Source organism: Diceros bicornis, chromosome 28 (genome assembly GCF_020826845.1).
Source record: "Diceros bicornis minor isolate mBicDic1 chromosome 28, mDicBic1.mat.cur, whole genome shotgun sequence".
Taxonomy (NCBI): domain Eukaryota; kingdom Metazoa; phylum Chordata; class Mammalia; order Perissodactyla; family Rhinocerotidae; genus Diceros; species Diceros bicornis.
Genome location: NC_080767.1, coordinates 32,987,850 through 33,010,411, shown reverse-complemented (window position 1 = coordinate 33,010,411; position 22,562 = coordinate 32,987,850). Strand labels below are relative to the sequence as shown.

The 22,562-nt window shown below is 48.9% G+C and overlaps 1 protein-coding gene across 1 annotated transcript in view; it reads left to right on the top strand.

Moving 5' to 3' along the window:
* Positions 1-17,480: 17,480 nt before the first annotated feature.
* PSMB7 (proteasome 20S subunit beta 7) overlaps positions 17,481-22,562 on the top strand; it is a 55,958-nt gene continuing 50,876 nt past the window's right edge. The window contains exons 1-4 of the mRNA XM_058524010.1: positions 17,481-17,558; positions 17,985-18,078; positions 18,903-19,000; positions 20,149-20,289. Coding sequence (XP_058379993.1) covers positions 17,497-17,558; positions 17,985-18,078; positions 18,903-19,000; positions 20,149-20,289 — 395 coding nt within the window. The 5' untranslated portion in view covers positions 17,481-17,496. The remainder of the gene's footprint in view (positions 17,559-17,984; positions 18,079-18,902; positions 19,001-20,148; positions 20,290-22,562) is intronic.

Sequence of the window (22,562 nt, the reverse complement as noted above, 5' to 3'; positions counted from 1 at the left end):
GGAGCTAATGACACCTGCCGGTTGGGCTTTTCAAGGATAGAATGGCGCAACATTTGGACATGCTTAGTTAACAGTTAAGGGGTATTCACGTTTAGTCTCGTCAAACTCAAAGTCTGAACTAAAAGAAGAAGAAATGAGCCAGCGCATTAGAGGAGGGGAACTTTTTCCTCTTTTTTTTTGCCTGGAATACTCTTCAAGGCTGCTCTGGATCTCTCTCTCCCAGGCAGGGACGCCACCCTGGGGTGGCAGGGTCTGGACCGCGGCGGGGCTGCTGCCTGGCCCCTCGTGGAGGAGGCGGCAGGTGGCGGCTCGCGGCAGGGCTGGCGGGGCGCGGGCTCGTCACCTGGCCCTGGCAGGCGGCCGGGCGCTCGGGGGCTCAGCGTCGGCGGCTGTGACTCGAGGTAAAAATAATCAGGGAAGGACAGCTGCTTCCCTGTCAGCAGCCAAGAGGGAAATAAAGCTCGCGTCCCCTCCAGCGAAAACCTGCTCCCCGGGTCCCACGGCTCCTGCCGCCGACTGCTCCACGTGCGCGTGCCAATCCAATTTGAACGCCTGCGATTCCCCCGGAGAGGACTGACTTTAACTTCATCAGGCGCAGAGAAAAACATCCAGGCTGGAGTGGATGGAAGCGGGGAGCAGCTGCCTCGGGGCCCAGGCTGGGGATGGGGTCCGGGGGTGCCTGCCCCTCCAGTGGTTGGACTTGGGGTCCCCTCCTGCTACTCTGGTTCAGCAGTTGACCGCGTCGTTCATGCAGCCAAGGCTGGGTGAGCCCCTAGTGGGCATTCCTGAAATCCAGGGCTAGAGGCCCACCCCCTTGGCCCGGCTCAGGAAGCCCTGTCCCGTGTCCCCCACCTCCTCCCCTGTCCCTTCTCTTCTCCAAACACCTCCTGGGGGCCGTACGCAGCTTTTCACCAAGGCCTGGACGTGCCGTGTTCTCACGACCCCTGGCCTTTGCACGTGCTGTGCCTTTCCTCTGTCGCTCTGCCTGGTGGATGTCTAGAAATTCTAGAAAGTTCCTAGTCATGCTTCGAGACTCAGCCTGGTGTCCCTGGCTGCTTCCTCGCCCTTCCAGGCAGAGAGAGGTGCTCTCTGTGGGTTCCTGCAGGATTTTGTGCGTCCCCCGTTTTAACGAGGAAGTGGGGGCTCCCTCGCCTCCTTCTCTTCCCTTCTGTCCCTCTCTCCTTCCCTGTTGCCAAGAAACGCACTGAACCCCTCTTCACCCAGGCCCCGTGCTGCGTGCTTGGCACAGACACGCGTCCCAGCCGGTCCCTGTCCACGTGGACAGTGTCAGGTGAGGGGGTGACGCTCTGGCCTCGGGGACAGTGCAGCAACACAGCTGCCCAGAAACAGCTGCCTCCCAACGACAAAGTGGAGAAAGAACCACGTTTGTTTGCGTTTCTCTTTCTGTCCTTTGTTTCTTCATCAAGGGACATGCACGAGACATTTCTGACCCCCACTCCAATCACAGGGGACTCACAGTTTTAGTGTATCCATTTCTCTATTGTTTTTATGGGCACAGAGTACTTTAATAATGAAAATAATAAACTTTTAAATAATAACCTTTAAATAATAATAATATTAAACATTATATTACATAAAAATTGAAATAATAGTAGAAATAATTTAAAAATTAAGGTTTACATTTTCTCCTGGCTTAGTCCCTCAGGGGAGCCCTGCGTCCCCAGGAGACGGTAAGTCTGCCGCACGGCTAGGAGACAGCGGCCTCCTGGGCAGCCCGGACAGAGAGCCAGGACTGTGAGACACCTGCCGCCTGCCGCCTTCCCGCTCTCGGGTGGAACAGGGGTGGTGGTTTGTTATCTGTGACCCTCACCCTGTCCCTGGGTAGGGTCGCTAGGGCAGAGTCAGGGCTCTGAGCTGGGGAGAGGTGGTCTATTTTGCACATCTGGTTATTTGGAAAATCTGAAAGTGTAATTGTTTCTTAGCCGTGTTGGAGCGTCCTGGCATCAAGGAGAGAGGGTGGACACGTCCCGGGCTAAGTCCCTGGTTGGGTGTGGTGGGAGCTGTTGGGTGGGGCTGTGGCGGATGGGTAGATGGGGTGAGAGGTGTGTATGGAGCTGAGAGGGAGGAGTGAAGACCGGCCTGGAGACAGAAATGAGGGAATTGGTGTGGGGGCTCAGAGAGGTGAAGCAACGCGCCCCAAGCCACACAGCGAGAGTGGCTGAGGCAGGCTTTGCCTTCAGGTCTGTCTGACTCGAGCGTTCACAGTCGTCTCCCCCAAGGAACTGGCAGTGCCGGCCTGAGACACGACCTGGGATTGACCTTGGAGCCCTCCACACCTTTGTCCTCTTGACCCCACACACTGTGGCCTCCACATGGACCTCCTGTGGGAGGTCAGACTGATCCCAGTGGGGTCCTTCACGGTCCTGCCCCTGAGAGGAGGGAGAAAGAAGCCTCCTCTGTTAAGACTGAGATACTGCAGAGCCGGGTGGAGCCTGCCCGGCCTGGGAGTCAGGCAGACAGGCTCCACCATGTGCTGGCCGCCATGGGCACCGTCACTTTCTGTGTGTCCAGCACACCCACCGTTCATGCGACCGCCTCCAGCTGCCTCTCCTCTAAGGCAAACAAGTTACACCAAACACACCAAGGATGGGCCTGGGCCACGGTTCGGCCGTTCCTCCAGTCGTGTGTGTGTGATCCCATTTGTGCCATTCAGAGCTCTGCCCTAGACGCCCTGTGGAGTGAGAAGAGCAGGGGTCCTGACTCTGCAGTTTCTTAGTTGGAAAGATGTGAAGCTGGAGCTGCTTGTGGTCATGCGTCATGGGGTTAAGTTTGGCTGCACATAACAAAATAATAAGTGGCTTAAACGTGCAAGGGTTTATTATTATTAAAAAGATTTTTTTTGCATGTCAAAGAAGTCTAATGGTGGCCAGTCCAGGGCTCATATGACTGGCGTGGACATCCAGCTTCACCTCATGGCCCAAAATGGCTGCCAGAGCTCCAGCCATTACACTTGTGTTTTAGGCAATAGGAAGGTGAAAAGGAGGAAGGGCAAAAGAGGTGCTTCTTCCAACTGAGTCAGCTTGCCTTCCCTTAGGCAGCCTTCCCAGAAGTACTATAGAATACTTCTGTTTACATATCACTGGTCACAAGGGAGTTTGAGAAATGTCATTTATCATCTGGGCACTGTGCTGTCCCAGATAAAACCAGGCTTCTGTCTCTGCCACAGGCTCCATTTTCGGTCATATCTATATGCAGTGGGAGGGAATAAAGCAGAGCTGAGAGGAGGGAACTCAGGAGATGGGACACAGAGTGATGGCGAACCACAGAGAGAGAGAGGGAGGGAGGAAGAGAAAAACAGAGGGGCAGAGAGAGGGGGGAAGAGAGGCAGGGGAGATGAGGGCTTCACTGAGTCCCCACCCGAAGGGTGCCTGAAGCCAGGTTGCCTGGATGAACTCACCCTCCTGTTTCCCGAGCTAGGCTGGACTGGTTTCTGTCACTTGCAGCTGAAGAGTGTGCCGAGCTTGGACAAGGATTTGCCTTCTCGGAGCCTTGGTTTTTTTCTTCTGAGAAATGGGGACCCCCACTGCCCACCAGGTGGAGCTGTGACAAGGACGGAGTGTGATAATGCCTGCCTGGCGTCAGGCGGGGAGCCCGGCAGAGGGCCTGGTGACCTGAAGGACCTGTCTTCCTCCTGTTCTGCTCCAAGGACTCTGCTCCCCGATTGTGGGGTGGCCTACACCATGTTGGACCAGGGAGCTGGCCAGGCTCGGGGGAGTTTTCTCAGCCTGAGAAGTGGAGTAAAAACTGAAAAAGCCAAACAATGGCGAGAAGGGTGAGGGGAGAGCAGGAGAAATTTCTGGAGCAAACAACTTCCACTTGTTGTAGAGGCCGTGGCCACGGGCGCCAGCAGAAGGGCTAAGACCCCTGACCTGAACGGGTCTGACGCGTGGGGTGAGACGCTGCCCTGGCAGTGCCGGGAGTGGCAATGGAGAATCCGTTTTCGGCTCGGACACTGGGGTCAACGCTGCCCAGCCCTCTCTCCTCCTCCTTCTGGGAACAGCGTCTGCTTTTCCTCTGGGGAGCCCCCCTGCCAGGATCAGTCCCTGTGGTGTCGGGAGGGCTGACCCCACCCCAGTCTCCGTGGGTGTGGATTTGTTTTCTACTGCTGTCATGGCAAATTATCACAAACTTAGCAGCTTAAAACAACACAACGGGGCATCTCACAATTCTGTAGGCCAGAGGTCCAGGTTGGCTCGACCGGCTCCTCTGCTCTGGGTCTTACAAGGCTGAAATCAGGGTGTTGGCAGGGTTGCCTGACTTTCTGGAAGCGCTGGGGTAAATCGCTTGCAGTCCATTCAGGACATTAGCCAGATTCCGTGCCCGTGGTTGTGGGACAGAGGTCCTCGCTTCCTTGTTGGCTGTCAGTCAGGGCTGGTCTTTGTCCTGGGGGCTGCCCACATTCCCCTTCATGCTCTTCATGCGGCCCCTCCAGCAAGGCAGGCCGAGGGCCTCTCCTGCCTCGTGTCTCTCCAGCTTCCCTTTCTGCCGCATTTCTTTGTCCTCCTCTTCTGCCTTCCTCTTCTGTGCCGTCTCCTTTCTGCTGCTTCTGCCTTTTCTGCTTTGAAGGGCTCATGCGATTACATTGGGTCACCTGGATGATCCAGTATAATCTTATTTAAAGGTCCACTGATTAGTGACCTTAATTATTACGTTGTTGTTACATCTGCAAAGTACACATATCAGAGTTCTCCAGAGAACAGATATATCTATATATCTATATATCTATATATATAGATATATATATATATATATATATGGAGAGAGAGAAAGAGAGGGAAAGAGAGAGAGAGAGAGGGAGAGAAAGATTTGCTTGAAAGAATTGGCTCCCACGATTGTAGAGGCTTGGTAAGTATAAACTCTGCAGGGCAAGCCTGGAGACCCAGAAAAGAATTGCAGTTCAAGTTCAAGTTCCATCTGCTGGCAGAATTCCTTCTTGCTCTGAGGACGTCAGTCTTTTGTTCTATTAAGGCCTTCAACTGATTAGATGAAGCCCACCTACATTATGGAGGTTAATCTGCTTTACTCAAAGTCCGCTGATTTAAATGTTTATCTCGTCCAAAAACACCTTCACAGAAACATCCAGAATTATGTCTTACCAAATATCTGGGTGCCGTGGCCCAGCCAAGTTGGCACATAGAATTAACCATCACATAGCAATACCTACGGTAATATTTGGTTGAATAACCAGCCGTGGAAATCAGGGGGAGGGGGCATCTTTAGAATTCTGCCGACGGGAGGTGGGCATATAACCCGGGCTCATCTAGGCGGGGTATTCCATGCCCCTGGCCGAGGAGATTCATTCTAGGTGGGCGCGTGACCCAGGTGGCCCACTGCATCTTCTGGAATTGCTGAGAAAGTCACGCTCTTGCAGCTGGGGCAGCCAAACCGGAAGAATGGTGGCCATCTCTGTCACAATTTAGGCAAAAGCCAAGCGAAAGCAAAGCCAACCCAGAAGAGAGCAAAACCAAGATCGGAAAAGAGGTGTTGAGGCTGCTCTTTGCATACCTGAACCCGGCCATCTCTGAAGCCAGCACTGATCAATTTTGCTAAAAAACAATTCTCCAAAAATCAATGAAGAAATGATGAAGTCACTTAAGTGGGCAATTTGTCAAATGAATCAAATGTATTTATTAAACAAAAATTATTTCTTTTACCTAGGTTTAGAAACCAGTGCACGACTGTAGCAGAGAGCTACTCGCCCTTAGAAAATCAGCTCCCGGCATCCTACGGGACCCTAGCAGAGGCTGAGCACCTGGCCGGGGGGCATCACGTGGCCGTGAGGTGTGAGCTGTCCGTCACGAGCTGGTATCTTCTGACCCTCCAGATCGTAAGGTCAGGCGGGTGCAGCAGCCCTTTATCACATGATGAAAACAGTACATGGGAGTCTGGGCCCACCCAGGTCCAGAGGACAGAAGCTGTACAACTGCGAGGCCCAGGCTCCATGTCGCCTGGGTCTATTGCAGGAGCCCCGCCTTAGCTCACACCTAAGGCCCCAACTCTGAGCCTCCTGCCTCCCTCTATAAGGATTACACTGGACCCACCGGGATAATCCAGGACAGTCTCCCCATTTCAAGATCCATAACTGAATCACATCTGCAAAGTCCTTTCTCCCACGTCAGGTAACATCCTCACAGGTTCCGGGGATTATGGTTTCGACATCTTGGGGGGCCGTTACTCAGCCTACCGCATCTACCAATGAGGTGGGCATTCAATCATTAGTTTCATTCATTCGTCCAACGGTTCAGCGATCAGCCAGAGCCCTGCTGAAGATGGTAAGAGCTCCTCACCCAGGAAAACCAGAGGCTGCCGTGTCCTGCCCCCGACCCGAGACCCTCCAGCTGCAGCAGGACACCACTTGATCTGGTGGCTCGGCCACTGCCTTACTCTGGATGTGGGCACACACATGCGGGTCACCCTGGGGTCATTTCTCTCTCTGCTGGAGTATGAAATAAATAGTCTGCTTCTGATCCAGCAACACTCAGAGCACCTGTTATACGCCTGGCACTGCATTTGCTTTTTGCCAATGACTTCTTATCTCCTTTACGGGCATGGAAGACTCAGAAAAGCCAAGTGGCTTGCCCAAGGTCACACAGCGTGAAAGTGGCAGATTGGAATTGAGGTCTCGGGGACTCCAGATCCTGTCTCCTCCCCCTTCATGGAGCCTTAGATGGGCCTCAAGGATGGCAGCCTCTCCTCACCTCTGAGTCATTTTTCCTTGGCCCCAAAATCGAGAGTTCTGGCTCAGTTCCCTCTGAGTTCGGCAGGAGTCGGTTGGTGGCTCTTGGGAACAGAAGACATTAGGCTTCCTGTGCTGGGGGCCCCCTGGCCACTCGGCCTCCGAACTGCTGTCACCTTTTAATAAATTTCTCGGGGAACGAGTAATTTGTGGCTGGTGCCGGCTCGGCATTCGGCAGGAAGTCCCCGCAGGCCTGAGGTCAGTGTGGAGAGACTCAAAGGCCACTGCTGGATGAGGATGCTGGGTCCGTGCCGGCCGCTTAGCGCAGCCGTGGCGCCAATTACCGCCTGGCCTGTTTCCTGCCGCAGACGTGCCCAGGGCCAGGGCTTTGAACCCTGGCAGGGAGGCCAGCTTCCAGTAAACAACCCAGGGCAGCGGGCAGATTGACAGCAGGGAGGCAGGAGGATGGGCCGGCCACGGGTGCTGCTCGCTGCTCCTGCTGGCAGAGGGACAGGACTGCAGTCCCCCGGGGGTCCCCACAGTCAGGGGCTCGGGGGGAGTCAGAGCGTCCAAACCTCATTGCTGGGTAAACACACTCCTGCCATGTCCAGTGGGATTTCTGGGCCATAGTTTCTGGGCCACGGAAGATGTTTTTTTCTGGGTGGGGGAATGAGCTTGGTCTGGGTCCCCTTCTCGACCACCAGCCTGGAAGCAGGGATTTGGAGAGAGAACCCACAGAGGGACATCCATGCCCCGCTTCTTTCTCTCTCCTCAAAAGCCTCAGAAATATTTTGGGGGCAATGATGGCACCAATGGGCTTCCACCACCATTTTATTTGGCAGTTAAAAGAAAGGAGGTTTGCTCACTGTATGATTCTGTTCATCGGAAGTTCTAGAACTTTTAGATATCAGAAAGTGGTTGCCTTTATGAGGGATTGACTGGAAGGAGCATGAGGGAACTTTCTGGGGGTGGTGGAATGTTCTATTTCTTGGTTGGGTGCTGGTTACACATTTATCAAAACCTGTCCAACTCTATCCTTCAAATCTGTGCATTTCACTGTATGCACAATAGACCCCAACAAGAAAAAAAGGAAAGTATGGAAGAAGAAAGTGGATGCAGGGGGCTGGAGAACCTGGACACACACACACACACACACACACACACGCACACACTCTTGCAGGCACACATGCTTTTCTCTCCTAAAATCAGGGCGTTATTCCCTACTTTTTCCTTTCCTCAGTGAAGTTGCCAAAGAACAGAGGGTTTCTTCATCTTTGCACTATAATTAATATCCTTCCATGTGCAAGAAGCAAATAGATGGGATGTGAAATGGGATGCCCAAGCAGGCTGGTGCTGTGTTCCTAAGCAGCCAGCTCAAGGCAACTGGCCCTGTCCCCGGGGATGGAGCCATCAATTAAAGCGCTGGTGGTTGATGCTTCTGAGAAAGAGCTCTGAGTGTCCACGCATCCCTTGCTGCCTGCTGACCTCCTTCAGGGTCCCTGGGGGCCCAGAGTTGAGCGGCTGTTTCTGCGGTCCAGAGGCTGGATGGACCTAGCAAGTGCTCCCCTCCACGCCTGGAACATCTTATTGTGCCAGAAAGCAAAGAACTCAAACTGGTGGGGCGCTGGTTTGAAAGGGCTCCCATGGCCAAATTTGGGACAACTGGAGATCAAAATGATCAGAATGGATTATAACACATCGAATAAAAAAAGAATCTTTGAATTTTAAAAAGAATTTAAAAGAAACAGAGGAGGCAAGATAAGGGAAAGCTCCTTCTTATAGAAGAATGCCAACTAAGAGAGGAACGGCAAATGGTACCTTACCATCGATATCCTAATAATAGATTCAGGTGAGCATTGTCAGTGGATGCTGTAACCATGGGTGAAAGACCATTGGGAATAGGACATGCAGACAGTCTCAAAGAATCACCCGCAAATTACCTTTTAATTACAAAGAGAAGAGCCGGCCCCGTGGCTTAGCGGTTAAGTGCGCGCGCTCCGCTACTGGCGGCCAGGGTTTGGATCCCAGGCGCGCACCTACGCACCGCTTCTCTGGCCATGCTGAGGCCGCGGCCCACATACAGCAACTAGAAGGATGTGCAACTATGACATACAACTATCTACTGGGGCTTTGGGAAGAAAAAGGGGGGAAAAAAAAGGAGGAGGATTGGCAATAGATGTTAGCTCAGGGCCGGTCTTCCTCAGCAAAAAGAGGAGGATTGGCATGGATGTCAGCTCAGGGCTGATCTTCCTCACACACGAAAAAAAATTACAAAGAGAAAAGATACCTTTACAGATGGAGAAATCTGACACACGCTACCTTAACCAAATGATTAAACGTAACACCGCTGGTATTGGGACAAGCCAGCATCATGCGCCCCTCGACGTGGTGCCCTGAGAAGGACACGTCATTTACAAGGTACTCCTGCCAGAAGTGCTGACCTGCAGAATCATCAGACAGATCCACACTGAAGAACATTCTTCAAAACAGCTGGCAGGCCTCCTCATGAAAGTAAAAAGAAAGCCTGGAGACTGTTCCAGATTGAAGGAGGCTGAAGAGCCACGCTGAGCGAATTCAATGGGGATCACTGTTTGGACCCTGGATCACAAAATCATAAAGGTGATATTGGGGAAAATTGAGTGTGGACTGGATATTGGATAATAATTCCCAACCCATGTTAAGTTTCCTGGATGTGATAAGGGTATTGTGGTTTTGTAGGAGAATGCCCTCGTGTTTAGGAGACTCCTGCTGAAGTGTTTAGGGGACAACTGAATTCACTGTGTGATCCTTGACTGGATCCTGGATCACAACAATCATAAAGGTAACTATTATTGGGATAACTGGGGAAATTTGAAAGTGGACTGAATATTAGATAGTAATACCAAATCCAAACAGTGGTGTTGTGGTTACACAGGAGAGTGTCCTTGTTTTTAGGAGATTCATGTTCTAGCATTTAGGAGTGAAGTGTTGTGTGACTTTTGCTTGGTCAGGGCAGAGAGAGAGAGAGGGAGAGAGAGAGAGAGAGAGAGAGAGAATGGTTCATTGTGTAACTCTTGCAACTTTCTGAAGGTTTGAAAAACTTCAAAATAAGAAAATTAGGGAAAAAAATAATGAATATGTACGGTACAGAATTTGAAAAAAAATGCAGAGAGGCACAAATGGGAAAATAAAAGTGATCTGATATCCCACCAGTGAGGAATTATCACTATTAATGACAGGATGGGTTTTTTTACTATCTATGTGTGTACGTACACTCACACATTTTAAGGTGGGGACCACACACATTCTGCCCGTTCCTCATCCTTTCTTCTGTCGTTAAATGTACATTGAAAACACAATTTCTAATGGCCTCATACATTTCATCAAAAATTATTTAGCCATTCTCCTGTTGTTTGACATTAAAGTGGTTTCCAGATTTTCATTACAATATTGCTATATATTATAATATATAATCCATTGTAATATCCAATATATAATCCATTATCCAATATATGTCCAATATGTAATCCATTAGAAATAATGCTACGATGAACAGTTTTACACATCAATCTTTTTCTGAAGATAGAGCCATAGAGGGGGAATTTTTGAGTTAAATGTTTTGAACTTTTTCAAGGATCTTGAACTATTTTTTGAAAAATAGCTTTACTGAGGTATAATTGATATACAAAAAGCTGCCCAGGTTTAATGTACACAATTGGATGAGTTTGGACGTATACATATACTCATGATACTATCACCACAATCAAGGTAATAAACACATCCATCACCTCCAAAGTTTCCTTGCGTCCCTTTTTTCTTATGAGTGTGTGTGTCAAGAGCACTTAACATGAGAGCTACCCTCTCAATAAATTTTGAAGGCACAATACCGTGTTGTTAACTCTAGGCACTGTGTTGCATGGGATATTGAGCTATTTTGGCAAATGTTCTTTCCAGAAAGCATGTACCACTTTACATCCCACTAGCAAACTGCAAAGTGCTCATCTCATCACATCATCGCTAACACTGTTATCATTTGAAAAAAGTCTTTGGTAGATTTGATAGCAAAGCATCTTGGTGACTGTGACGTCATTGTCCCCTGGTCCCCGCTGCCTCCCTGCCTGCTCCTTCTCTCCACGCTTTGCCCATACCTCATCTTCACCTGCCTGATACATATCACCATCCCCGGCCTCTGTCCTTGGCTCCCTTCTCTCCCTCTGCCCACCGTCCCATGGGGTCTCATTCACACTTGGGATTTGCACGGCCTTCTCTCTGCTGTCCGAGAGCTCCTGCACCTCCCCCCAGCTCAGACCTCCAACATAACATGTCCCAAAGGGACCCGCATGGACCTTCCTGCCATCATCCATCCTGCTACCCGAGTCAGAACCCCAGAGAAAGTCGACTCCTCCTTTTCCCTGCTCCTCACATCCAACCTCTGACCACAGCCTGTGTATCTGACCTGTAGTATCTCTTGAGACTGTTCTCTTCTTGAGTTGTCACTGCCACGCGAGTTCAGGCCACCTTCCTCTCCTTCCTGGTGCATGGCTGTAGCTCCCTCCCTCCTCTTCTATTTCCAGTTGCTTCCTGTCCATCCCATCCTCCGACCAGCTGCCAGGTTGACTTTCATAACACACCCATGTGATCACATCATTCCCCTGATTAACACCCTGGGAATGGCTCTGGGGTCCTGCCTGCCTTGGTCCCTGGCAAGTTTGCAGCTTCCCCCTCCCCTCTAACTCCTCTCATGTAAAGCTCTCCAACATGCCCAGCTGTTTCATGCCTCCATGTATCTGCTCAGACTGTCCCCTCCTTCTGGAATGCCCATTCTCTTCTTCCCGCAACCCCAGCTATCAACCTCTGCTTATCTTTTGAGCTTTGTTTACAATCCCATATTTTCTTTAAAGCACTTACTGATGCTTTTCCTCCCTGGGGAGTTGCCCTCTCTCTCCTTTGAGCCTCTTGGTACCCTGTGCAGGCCCTATCAGAACCTTCTGGTCCTTTAACTCACTTGTTGATTTCTGTCTCCATTTCCCTTGAGGGCAGAGTCGTTGCGTTCCTGTGCCAGTTGCAAAACTGGAGTTTGTTTAAGGAAAGTCGGAATGAATGTGCCCAGCTGTGGAAGGCTGTGGCAGGTCTAGAACCCTGGAGAAGAGGACAGAGCTGGATGTGCTTGGGAGGCACACGGTGTCCACATTCGGAGGTGGACGCTGCAAGGCCTCGCTGGAGAAAGCATCCATCAGCTGTGGTCCGGCAGCCTTCAGGATGTTTTGTCTTTGGATGACAGGCTCTGCTCAAACTCCCTGTGTCAAGCCAGCAGCCCGTTCTGCCAAGAGAAGTCATGTTGTTTCTCTGCTTACAAGCCTTCCATGGCTCCCCAGTGCTCTCGGGACAGGACCAAGCTTATGCGCCAGCCTATGAAGCCCTTCATAATTGGAGCCTGCCCACCTTGCTGGCCTCACCTCTCCCACTCTGCCCCTGCCCCATAGCCATGCAGACCTCCTGCTATTCTGCAGACCTGACATGCCCTCTTGTACCTCCGCACCTTTATACAAGCTGTTCCCTCTGTCTGGAAGCCTTTTTCTTTCTCGCCCCTGTCGTCCTCTAAGACCTTATGTCAGCTTCACCTCCTCCAGGAAGCCTGCCCTGCCCTACCAGGTAGTCGTGTCTACCTGAATCTTTCCCTCTATAGGGCAAACAGCCCCACTTTCTGCAGCCCCCACTCCCTGGACTCAAGCCTCAGCTTTGACTCTTCCTCACTCTGTGCCCCTGGGCCAGTCACTAGTCCTTCTGAGTCTCAGTTTCTCTTTCCGTTCCTCCCCTACTTAGGGCATCTCATCTGCTATTCCCGCCCTCATGGGTGATTAGGAGAACCAGATATGCTGAAAAGACAGGCCGGCGTCAAGAACAAGAGGACAGGACAGGCCTGGGTTCAAATTCCAGTTCCCTTGCTAACCAGCTGTGTGACCCTGGGCCGGGCACCTCCTGTCTCCAAGCTGATAGCGCCCCACCTGTGAGCTGGAAATCATAACAGCACCACCCTCATAGGCTGGTTGGCAGAATTAATGGTTGTGGCACATAAAGCACTTAACACAGCACCTAGTACATAGAAAGGTCTCGACAGATAGATGTTAGCCATGATGATTAAACCAGCTACAGAAGTGGGAAGTATTCTCTTGATTTCCTTGTGACTTGCACGGCCCCGGATAGGAAGAAGAGAGGTTGCCCACTCCTGTTCACCATCAGCTTGGGTTGGCAAATGCAGGCTCATCTCATCTCCTGGGGTTAAGTAGTTAAACACCCATCCCAGGCCCCGCTTACAGTGACTGGGATTGTGTGGGTCTCGGCAGGGCCCCAGAATCTGCTACGTGCCCCAGGAGAGTCTGGAGCAGGTGTGATGCCGTCATGAGCCCGGCTGTGCCCTCCCGCTGGAGCTATGTGTCTGTGGCCCGTGCAGTGAGGCTTGGCACCTAGGTGCTGTGCCCGGGGCCCGGGACCCTGGAGCAGCTGCTGTAATTCATGCAAAGGAAGGCGCCCAGGTCTGCCCTGTCTATTTATAGCTTATTTATGAAGAAGGAAAAACAAGGTCCCAGTTGCCTTAGCAACCAGGAGCATCATGGGCTGCCTTCCCTGCAATGGGAAGATGGCCAAGTCTCGTTGTGGGGGGTACCTCCGGATGTGTGTGTATCCTGACAGAGGATGGGGTGAGCCTTCCAGGGCCTGTCCCACGCTGGGTTCCTGAGCAGCGTGCGGGTTGGGGGAGGGTGCTCGCCAGGCCCTTGGAAAATGCAGGCTGATGCAGGGGCCGTGCACAGCTGAACTCTCTGTGTGGGAGGCACCCTCTGGTTTCCTGGTCTCAGCGCTAACTCCTGGCCTCTAGGTGCGCACCCGGCTGCCTCAGGCCCACTCGAGAGCCCTTTCCTGGCTGTGTTCTGGCACGTGTCCCTTAGGGCACTTAGCACAGTAAACTGGATGTGTAGTTCACAGACCAATGCCCCTCACAGCTATAATCTGGCACAGACCCCACGCCAAGGAGGGACTTCATAAATACTGAATGAATGAGTGAATGGACCAATGAATGAATGAAACGCTCTACAGTTTACACTGCATGCTTTCACTTGGTATGCACAAGGTAAGGGAAACATTGTAATGTTCTCTCATGTTACAGATCAGGAAACTGAGACTGAGAGAGATGAAGAGACTGGCCTGTGACCACAGGGCTGAGCTGGGATGAGAGTCCTTGAGGAGGAAACCTTGGTTTTGCTCCGGCAAAGCCCCAGGGAACGTGGGAACTTGAGTTCCAGCTGGGCCATAATTGTCAGGAGTGGGGGAAGCGGTCCTGTCTCTGGGCTGGGAGGGGTGTGGTTTGATCTTGACTCTGCCACTGATCAGCTGTGTGACCTTTAGCCGGTGACTTCACCTCTCGGTGAAGTCTGTAAAGTGGGGCAAGATGCCTGGTCCTCAGGGACTGCTAGCTCCCTGAGAGCAGGCACTGTGTCTGTCTTTTCGTTACCTGTTTTCCTAGTGTCTGGCACATTCTAGGTGCCTAGGATGATCACGAGATCCTGTATATAAAGTGGTTAGAACAAAGCCCAGGACTTTGGGTGATCTCAGGGAATGTTGGTTGTTACTACGTTATTAGGGAATGGAGGCACAGAGAGCCTGATGGCTTCCTTGAGGTCACACAGCCAAATCTAGAGCAGAAGTCAGGCCTTGGGAGGGGCGTACCAGGCTGGGCTGCAGTCCCAGGGGGCAGCAGTCATGTTGGACAGGGAGGCTGAAGCAGTGGGCTCTGAGTGCTGGGGCCCTAGAGCTGCCCTCTGTACGGCAGAAGGTACTGAGTCCCCGTCCCAGGCTGAGTGGGGTCTGCTTGGCCTCCAGCTGGGCCTCTCAAGGTCCAGGCCCAGGCTGCCCGGAGGCTCTCTGTCACCCTCTGCTGGGCTCCGGCTGCCTCTGCTGGGCCACCTCCAGAGGCAACCCTGCCTCCTCAGCTCAGTCTGTGTGTGAAAACCATACCAAAGAGACCCAGTTAAGAAGAGAAATGCCCCGGGGACAAACCAAGGTCACAAATCATTTCCACATCCTTTCCTGGCTCCTCCAGCTCCCACCCAGACCCTACGGCAGGACACAGGCGCCCTGCCATCACCCTCTGGGGGCCACGGGCCGTTCTGCCTCCCTTCTCTGCAGCCGCATCAGACACATCAGTGTTTTCTGAGAATAATAGGTGCCCAGGGTTTTTTGTTTTCTTCGTTCCATACCCCAAGCCTTCGCTCACGTGCCTGTCCCTCCTGCCTTCTCACCCCTCCAGCTCACACTCCGTCCTCCTGAGCCCCTAGGCTTCCGCAGCACCCCACCCCCACCCAGCTCAGCACACTGGGCTGTGAGTCTTTCTGGGAACTTTCCTCCTCCTCTCAATTGTGAACTCGTGAGGTGTATTAGTCTGCCAGTGCTGCCGAAACGAAGTACCACGAACTGGGTGGGTGGCTGAAACAACAAATTTATTGTCTCTGTTCTGGAGGCTAGAAGTCTGAAATCAATGTGTCTGCCGGGTCGGTTCCTTCTGAGGGCTGTTCCAGGCCTCTCACCTAGCTTGGGGTGGTTTGCTGGCAATCTTTGACATTCCTTGGCTCGTAGAAGCATCACCTCATCTCTGCCTTCATCTTCACATGGCATTCTCCCTGTGCACACGTCTGTCTCCAAACTTTCCCTTTTTATAAGGACACCAGTCGTACTGGATTAGGATCCACCCTAATGACCCCATTTTAACTTGATTACCTCTGTAAAGGCCCCATCTTCAAACAAGGTCACATTCTGAGGTACTGGGGGTTAGGACATTAACATATCAATTTTGGGAGGACACAATTCAACTCACAACAGGAGAGGAACTACATCAGATTCATCTTTGTGTTCATTCCCTTGGGCCCGAGCCTTGAGCAGGAGTGAGTTTGATGGATGTTGGAGAGCCAGTCCTTCATTCTAGAATCACTCACTGACCCCTCACAGTATCCAGGGCATGTGGAATTATGACCTGTGCTGTCTAGTCTTGTGGAGTTGAGTCTTTCTCATCAGGAAGTGGACTTCTCTAGAGCAGAACCCAAGTGTTTTTACTTTTTACATTCACCAAAGTAGAAAGCTGATGACACAGGAGATAACTTCTTCATCAGTAGATTCCTACTGAAGCAGGTGGGTAAATGTTTATTTTCCTATTTTCACACAAAAGACCCAGAGAAAGGGAATTTAACCTTCGACAAAGATTTATTGAACACATAGTTGTGACAGACGCTGGTTCTAGGTGATAGAGACGCCATTCATTCATTCATTCATTCATACCTAGAAACATGCCTGACATACAGTTTCATACAGTAGGTGCTCAATAAATATTTGCTGAGTGAATAAATTCATTCATTCCACAGTTATTGAGGCTGTCATCTACTTGATATGTAAATTTGAGCAAGTTGCTTTACTTCAACGAAACTTAATTTCCATCAGTAAAATGAATTGAATTATAGCTACCTCTTAGGGTTGTTGGCAGGGTGAAATGAATGTGTTACCAATAATAGCTGTTTATTGAGAAGCTGCTATGTGCCAGAATAGACACTTTCCACATACAACTTTCAATTCTCATAGCAGCCTTTTAAAAATTGAAATAACATTCATCATTTAAGAATGTGCAATTCAGTGGTTTTTAGCATATTCACAATGTTGTGTAACTATTACCATTAATTCCAGAACATTTTCATCACCCCAGAAAGAGACTCTGTACCCATTAAACAGTCACTCCCCATTCTCCCCTCCCTCCAGCTCCCAGCAACCACCAATCTACTTTCTGCCTGTATGGATGTGTCTATTAAGGACATTCCATATAAATGGAACCATACTATATGTGGCTTTTGGTGCCCGGATTCTTTCACTTAGCACAATGTTTTCAAGCTTCATCCTTGTTGTAGTATGTGTCAGTGCTTCATTCCTTTTTATGGCTGAACAATATTCTGTTGTATGGATGGACCACATTTTGTTTATCCACTCATCAGTTGATGGACATTTGGGTTGTTTCCATTATTTGGCTACTATCAATAATGCTGCTATGAATATTTGTGTACAAGTTTTTGTGAACACATGTTTTCAATTCTCTTCGTATATACCTAAGAGGGCAATTGCTGGATCTCTGTTTAATTTTGGGGGGAACTGCCAAATTGTTTTCAGCTGCACCATTTCACATTCCCATCAACCACATAGAAGCCTTCCAGTTTCGCCACGTCCTCGCCAACACTTGTTATTGTCTGTCTTTTTGATCATAGCCATCCCAGTGAATGTGCAGTGTATCGCATTGCGGTTTTGATTTGCGTTTCCCTAATGACTAATGATGTTGAGCATCTTTTCCGGCACTTCCTTTCACAGCAGCCTTTTGAGGTAGGTGTTATCTCCATGTGACAGTGGAGGAAACGGATTCAGAGAATTGAGAAGGCTTGCTCATTGCAAGGAGGTGGTGGGGCTGTGTCTGGAACTTGGGTGGGTCTGTCTCCGAAGCCCTGCGGCCCGAATTAACAGTAGAAACAGCTCTGGTCCGGCGGGCAGGACGCCTGGCATTCGGTGCTTCCACCTTGGGTGAGTCCTTTCTGGGCTCCGGGCGTCAGTTTCTCCTCCGCGCCACTTGGGGCGGTATATCCAAACATCTCCTGGCTCTTCTAGGATCCCGTAACTCTAAGATCAATCGCCCTGGCGTGGAATTTGCCCCGCCCCTCCAGTCCAGGTCGCCGCTGGCGCCGGAAATGCTCTGCTCTTTTTGTTTGCTCCCGCCCACGCCCCGGAAGTACTTTCTTGGGAAGATGGCGGCTGTGTCAGTGTATCAGCCACCGGTTGGAGGTTTCTCGTTTGATAACTGCCGAAGGTGCGGCCATGCCCAGGGCCGGGTTCAGGGCGGGAGTGGGAGTGCGGGGCCGGGGTCGGAGCTGGGCTGCTGTCTGAGCTGGAAGGTCCAAACGAAGGTGGACGGCGGGGCCTGCGGCCCGCGGCCCGTGTGACTCAGGGGAATCAGGGCCTGAGCGTGGGTTTCTCCTGGGGCCGGGGCTGCCATTCCGCTTTCCCAGCGCACCGGACACCCTGCATCTCCGTCTCCTTAGGCGAGGTGCGGTCCCTCTCTGACGCTCTTTTTGCTGAAAAACGAGGCAGTGGTCCTGATGTGGGGAGGGTTCAGTGATCAGATTGGCGTGAAAGCAAATAGGTTTTCTTTTCCTGAGTTCCTTGTTAGACACTGTGCCAGCGCGGCACGATGCGGTCCTGCCCTTGAACGCTTTATTCTCTCCTTTGCTCTCAGAAATGCCATCTTGGAAGCCGATTTTGCAAGGAAAGGGTTCAAGCTTCCAACGGCCCGGAAAACTGGAACGACCATCGCGGGGGTGGTCTATAAGGTAAGCCGGGGCAGACCAAGAGCAGCAGTGACTGAACTGTTTACAGGAACCAGGCCACTGGCCTCCTTTACTTCTTTGGCCTCTTATCAGGAAGGACAGATGTTACAGAGTATATCAGGAAAAGATCCTTTAGGGGGGCCTGTGTTTGTCAGGAGGCTTTGTGTGCTTGTCAACAGTGTATATTCTTTCCTCACTTTACAGAGTTTTTGACAGGAGGCCAATTTACTTTTCTGTCTGAAGTTAGTACTTTAGGAAGCAGGATGATGTAATGGGAGAACACAAGATTTGGGTCAGACAGGTCTGTCTAACCATTTCACTTCTGTGCTGCTTCCACATTTGGGCAGATCCCTTTCCTTCTCAAAGCCACACTTTCCTCATCCATCAAATGGACGTAATAAATTGCTGCCTTAAATTGTTGCAAGGGTCAAAAGGGATGATGGTTATTGTTGTTAAAGGTAAAAAGTGACATCTTTTAAAAAGAAATTGACAAAGGTGGCTATTTTAATGGAAGGATTTCTGCATCGTAATCCAGACTTTTCTCTTATTAGCTCTGTTATTTGTAAGGAGTTCACTGAATCTCTGAGCCTCATTTGGAAACAGGAATGGTAATTCTTACTGCCTACTCAGGATTCAATGAATAATGTTGATTAATAAGCCTTTTCTTGAATTCTGACAGTATAGCACAATATTTTTGGTAGAGTTTCAGCAGGGGATGGGGGATTGGGGGAGCAGGGGATGGCCAACATTGTTTTCCCTAAACTAGAGTAGAGAGCTATGGTTTATATATGTGAAAATGTTTTAAAAAATATATTTTTTAAAAATAGGATGGCATAGTTCTTGGAGCAGATACAAGGGCAACTGAAGGGATGGTTGTTGCTGACAAGAACTGTTCAAAAATACACTTCATATCTCCTAACATTTAGTAAGTATTGATTGGTTTGAATAGCTCTTATATTTTCAAATATGTCAGGGCTAAATTTGAATTTACTATGTTCCTCACTAAAACCTGTTGTTCAACGCGTATTTTCTTTCTATTTCCCTTAAATGTCATTTCCATCCGCCTGTCACCTAAGCTGGTCATCCTCAAGTCCTCTCTTTTCTTTAGTCTTCGTTTCAGTTGGTACCCACTTCTGCCTTCCGTGTGCCTCTTGCATCCGTTCCCTCTTCTTCTTCCCTCTGCTAAGGCCTTAGTTCAGATTTTTTTTTTCTCAGCTGGACTATTGCAGTTGTCATTAAATAGCCTCTCTGCGTTTGGTCACTTTTGCATCTCTATTGTTCACTCTTCTGCCATATTGAATTTTGTAAGACACAGATGTGATTATGTCCCTTTCCTCTTTAAAAACTCTTCCAGAGATTTTTTGCATTTCTACACTGCTTTCTGGGTAAAATTGAAACTCTGTAGCAGGATGTTTAAGCTCTTGCATGGTCTCCCAGAAAGCTTTTCATCCTGTTTAGCTGCCGTTGCCCTCTGTTCCAGCTGCACCTGGACTGTCCCTGTTGCCCTCCTGTCCCTGTTCCCCTCGCCTCCAAGCTGTCTCACCTTTGCTTTTGCCACCCTCTGCTTCTTCCAGATCCAGCTCTTATGAAACCTCTTCTCAAAGATCAGAATTAATTGCTCTCTCCTCCAGTTTCCCATAGTATTTTATCTATGCTACTTGTATTACATGAGATACTATAATTTTTGTCTACCTGTGTCTCCTCCACTCAGCTTTGAAATCAAGTGCTAAGACTGTCATATTTTCTTTATTCTCAGTACTTTGTGATGATTGGTACCTGGTAGTAAATACTTGGTAAAATAGTTTTAAGATTAGTAAAATGCATACTCTGTTAGGAGTACAGAAACTAATGATTTGAAATGTTCCACTGGGCCACAGAAAATATATTTGCATATAGTTAGATGCTTATTCTCAACTTTATGTAAGAATGGTTAGACAGAGCCGTTACAGTGCAGACATGCTCAAAAACATCTCTCTATGTAGCTGAACTTCGTGGAAGTTATCCAAGAAGCTCCACTTCTGGTTGAGCCCTTTGGTAATTGAATCTAGATAAGTTTCTAATTGTATTTTTTAGTTGTTGTGGTGCTGGGACAGCTGCAGACACAGACATGACAACCCAGCTCATTTCTTCCAACTTGGAGCTCCACTCCCTCTCTACTGGCCGCCTTCCCAGAGTCGTGACGGCCAATCGGATGCTGAAGCAGATGCTTTTCAGGTAAGCTTCCAGGATGGGGATGTCTATAGCATCTTTTTCTCATGTCTTAGATTTTCAGCCAAGGGAAGCCTGGAAGCTAGAGAAAAAGCATTCAGAAATAAACATGTTATTCCAGAAATCAGTTGTTATGAAAACGCCATTTTAATTTCATAAGGCTTTTGATAATGTATTTGAATTTATGGGGTCTGTTTTTTTTTTCCTTGAATAAATCACATGTGACCAATTGAGTCATTTCCTGAGGCATAGGGTATTACTGTACTGGATAAAAAAACCTTTTTATTCATAGTAAGAAAGAGCTGGAAGGAACCTTTGAGTTCATTTTATGAACACACACAAATACAAATGGTTGGGTTTTTTTTCCTTCTTTTAGGGGCAAAATAACAATGAAACGAAAAGTGATATTTGTAGTTGGCTGTGAGTGGGTATAATAACATCAACAGTCACCAACATTTATCTGTCTCTTTGTGCCAGGCCCAGGCTTGGTGCATGATCTCATTTTATCCTCTGAACTCTGAGATAGAGGCTGTTAACATCTCCAGTTTATAAGTGAACAAACTGAGGCTTAAAGAGGTGCAGGCACGTGCCTGACCTGACCTTCACTCACTGCTGACTCCCACAGACAGTTCCTCTTAGTAGTTTTATTTCTCTTTCTTCCTTAATAATCACGTCATCACTTTATGTTTGTATAGGTTTCAGATTTTAAGTCCATTTTCTCATTTACTCCTCATAAAGAGAAGAGAGACGGTGTGTTTTAGTAGAAATAGCCTGGGCATTTAGTCTTGGGTTGGAATACTGGCTTCTCCTTTTGGGACCCACCTTAAGGTTTAACAGATTCTTTCCTCTTTCCTTCTTTGTGGAGTGTGCATCATGATACCTTTTTTTTTTAAGTTGATCAGAGACCTTTATTCCGATCCTCATCATTCATTAAGAAACCTACACAAAACATTTTCTCTCTGCCCCAAGCAGCAGCAGCTGCATCCAGTCCTGTGAGAATTAAAGGGGAGCAGGAAGAGAAAGCAAAAGATTGTAAGCTGGCAGCTCACAGGCCATATTCCGCTTGTAGAGAAATTTTATTTGGGTCACATAGTGTTTTTAAAAAAATCGTGGCCAATAATTATAAATTGGTAGATTTGAATTAAAAATCTGGATTTCCAGCTTCTTTTGAAAAAAATTCAGAAACACAGTGGGATAACACGTGGCAGTAATCTTCTGGAAGTGAGTGGTGGATGTTGCCTTTAGAAGTGGGAGCATGTGTCTGGTCTGTCGGTCCCTGTCGGTCTCCTCTCTCTGTTTCCTGCCTGGCCTTTGCCTTCCTGTGAATTTGCAGGTCTTCATCTATGAGTCTAGCGTGGCCCCTGGGCTCTCGGTAAGTGGATAAGAGGTTTAATGTAGTTGTGCAGCAAGGCCAGTAGTATAGTTCCCCTTTTACACGTGAGGAGACCAGGACTTAAGAGTCAGGTGGGCAGGACTTACTAGTCATATCCCCCTAATTCCTGCTCTGGCTGTGCTGAGCCCTTATGTCAGTGATTTCTGTTTATTTATGTACATAATCATCATCGTAATCCTGGAGATTTATTGCCGATCAAATAAATTCTCCCAGTACCGTGTGAGAACAGTACATCTGTTGTCAAGATTTCTGAAGACGTTTGTGATTTTGATTTTAAATACAAAGCTCCCTCTGGTGGTTTGTATGGTGCATTACATTTAAAACAATTTTTAAACTTGTAAAATTGCAGTAAATAGAATATTTCAAGATTCCTTGCAGTGTCATTTAAAGCATTTAGCTAAATCCAGGAGATGTTTCTCTTAATCTCTTTGGAATGTTTTAGGAGTTCTAAATTCTCTTGTTTAATGTTTTTTTATTTTTATTTTAACATACTTTGTAAAATTTAAATTGTATAAAAGTTTTGAGAGGAACATTTTAAAGTTTAAACCAGGATAATTACGGTCCTTTATGTCTTCTGACGTTTTTGTTGAGTTACATAAAATGAGTCAGTATTATGAGGGAAAAAAGCATAGGATTTGACTTCAGAACTTTGGTTCAAGTCCCGTCTACAGCACTTACAGTTGTGTGACCTTGGGCTGTTCACCTCGCCTTTCTTAGCCTCAGTTTCTTCCTCAGTATAATGGAGTTGCTAGTTTCTATCTCTCTGACTTTTGAGGAGAAAATGAATCAAGAAATAAGGCTTATGGCAGTGCCTAGTACAGGGCCTGATACACAGTTAGATCCCCGTAAAATTCAGAGGCTGAAAAAGAGTACAGAGTATTCTCTT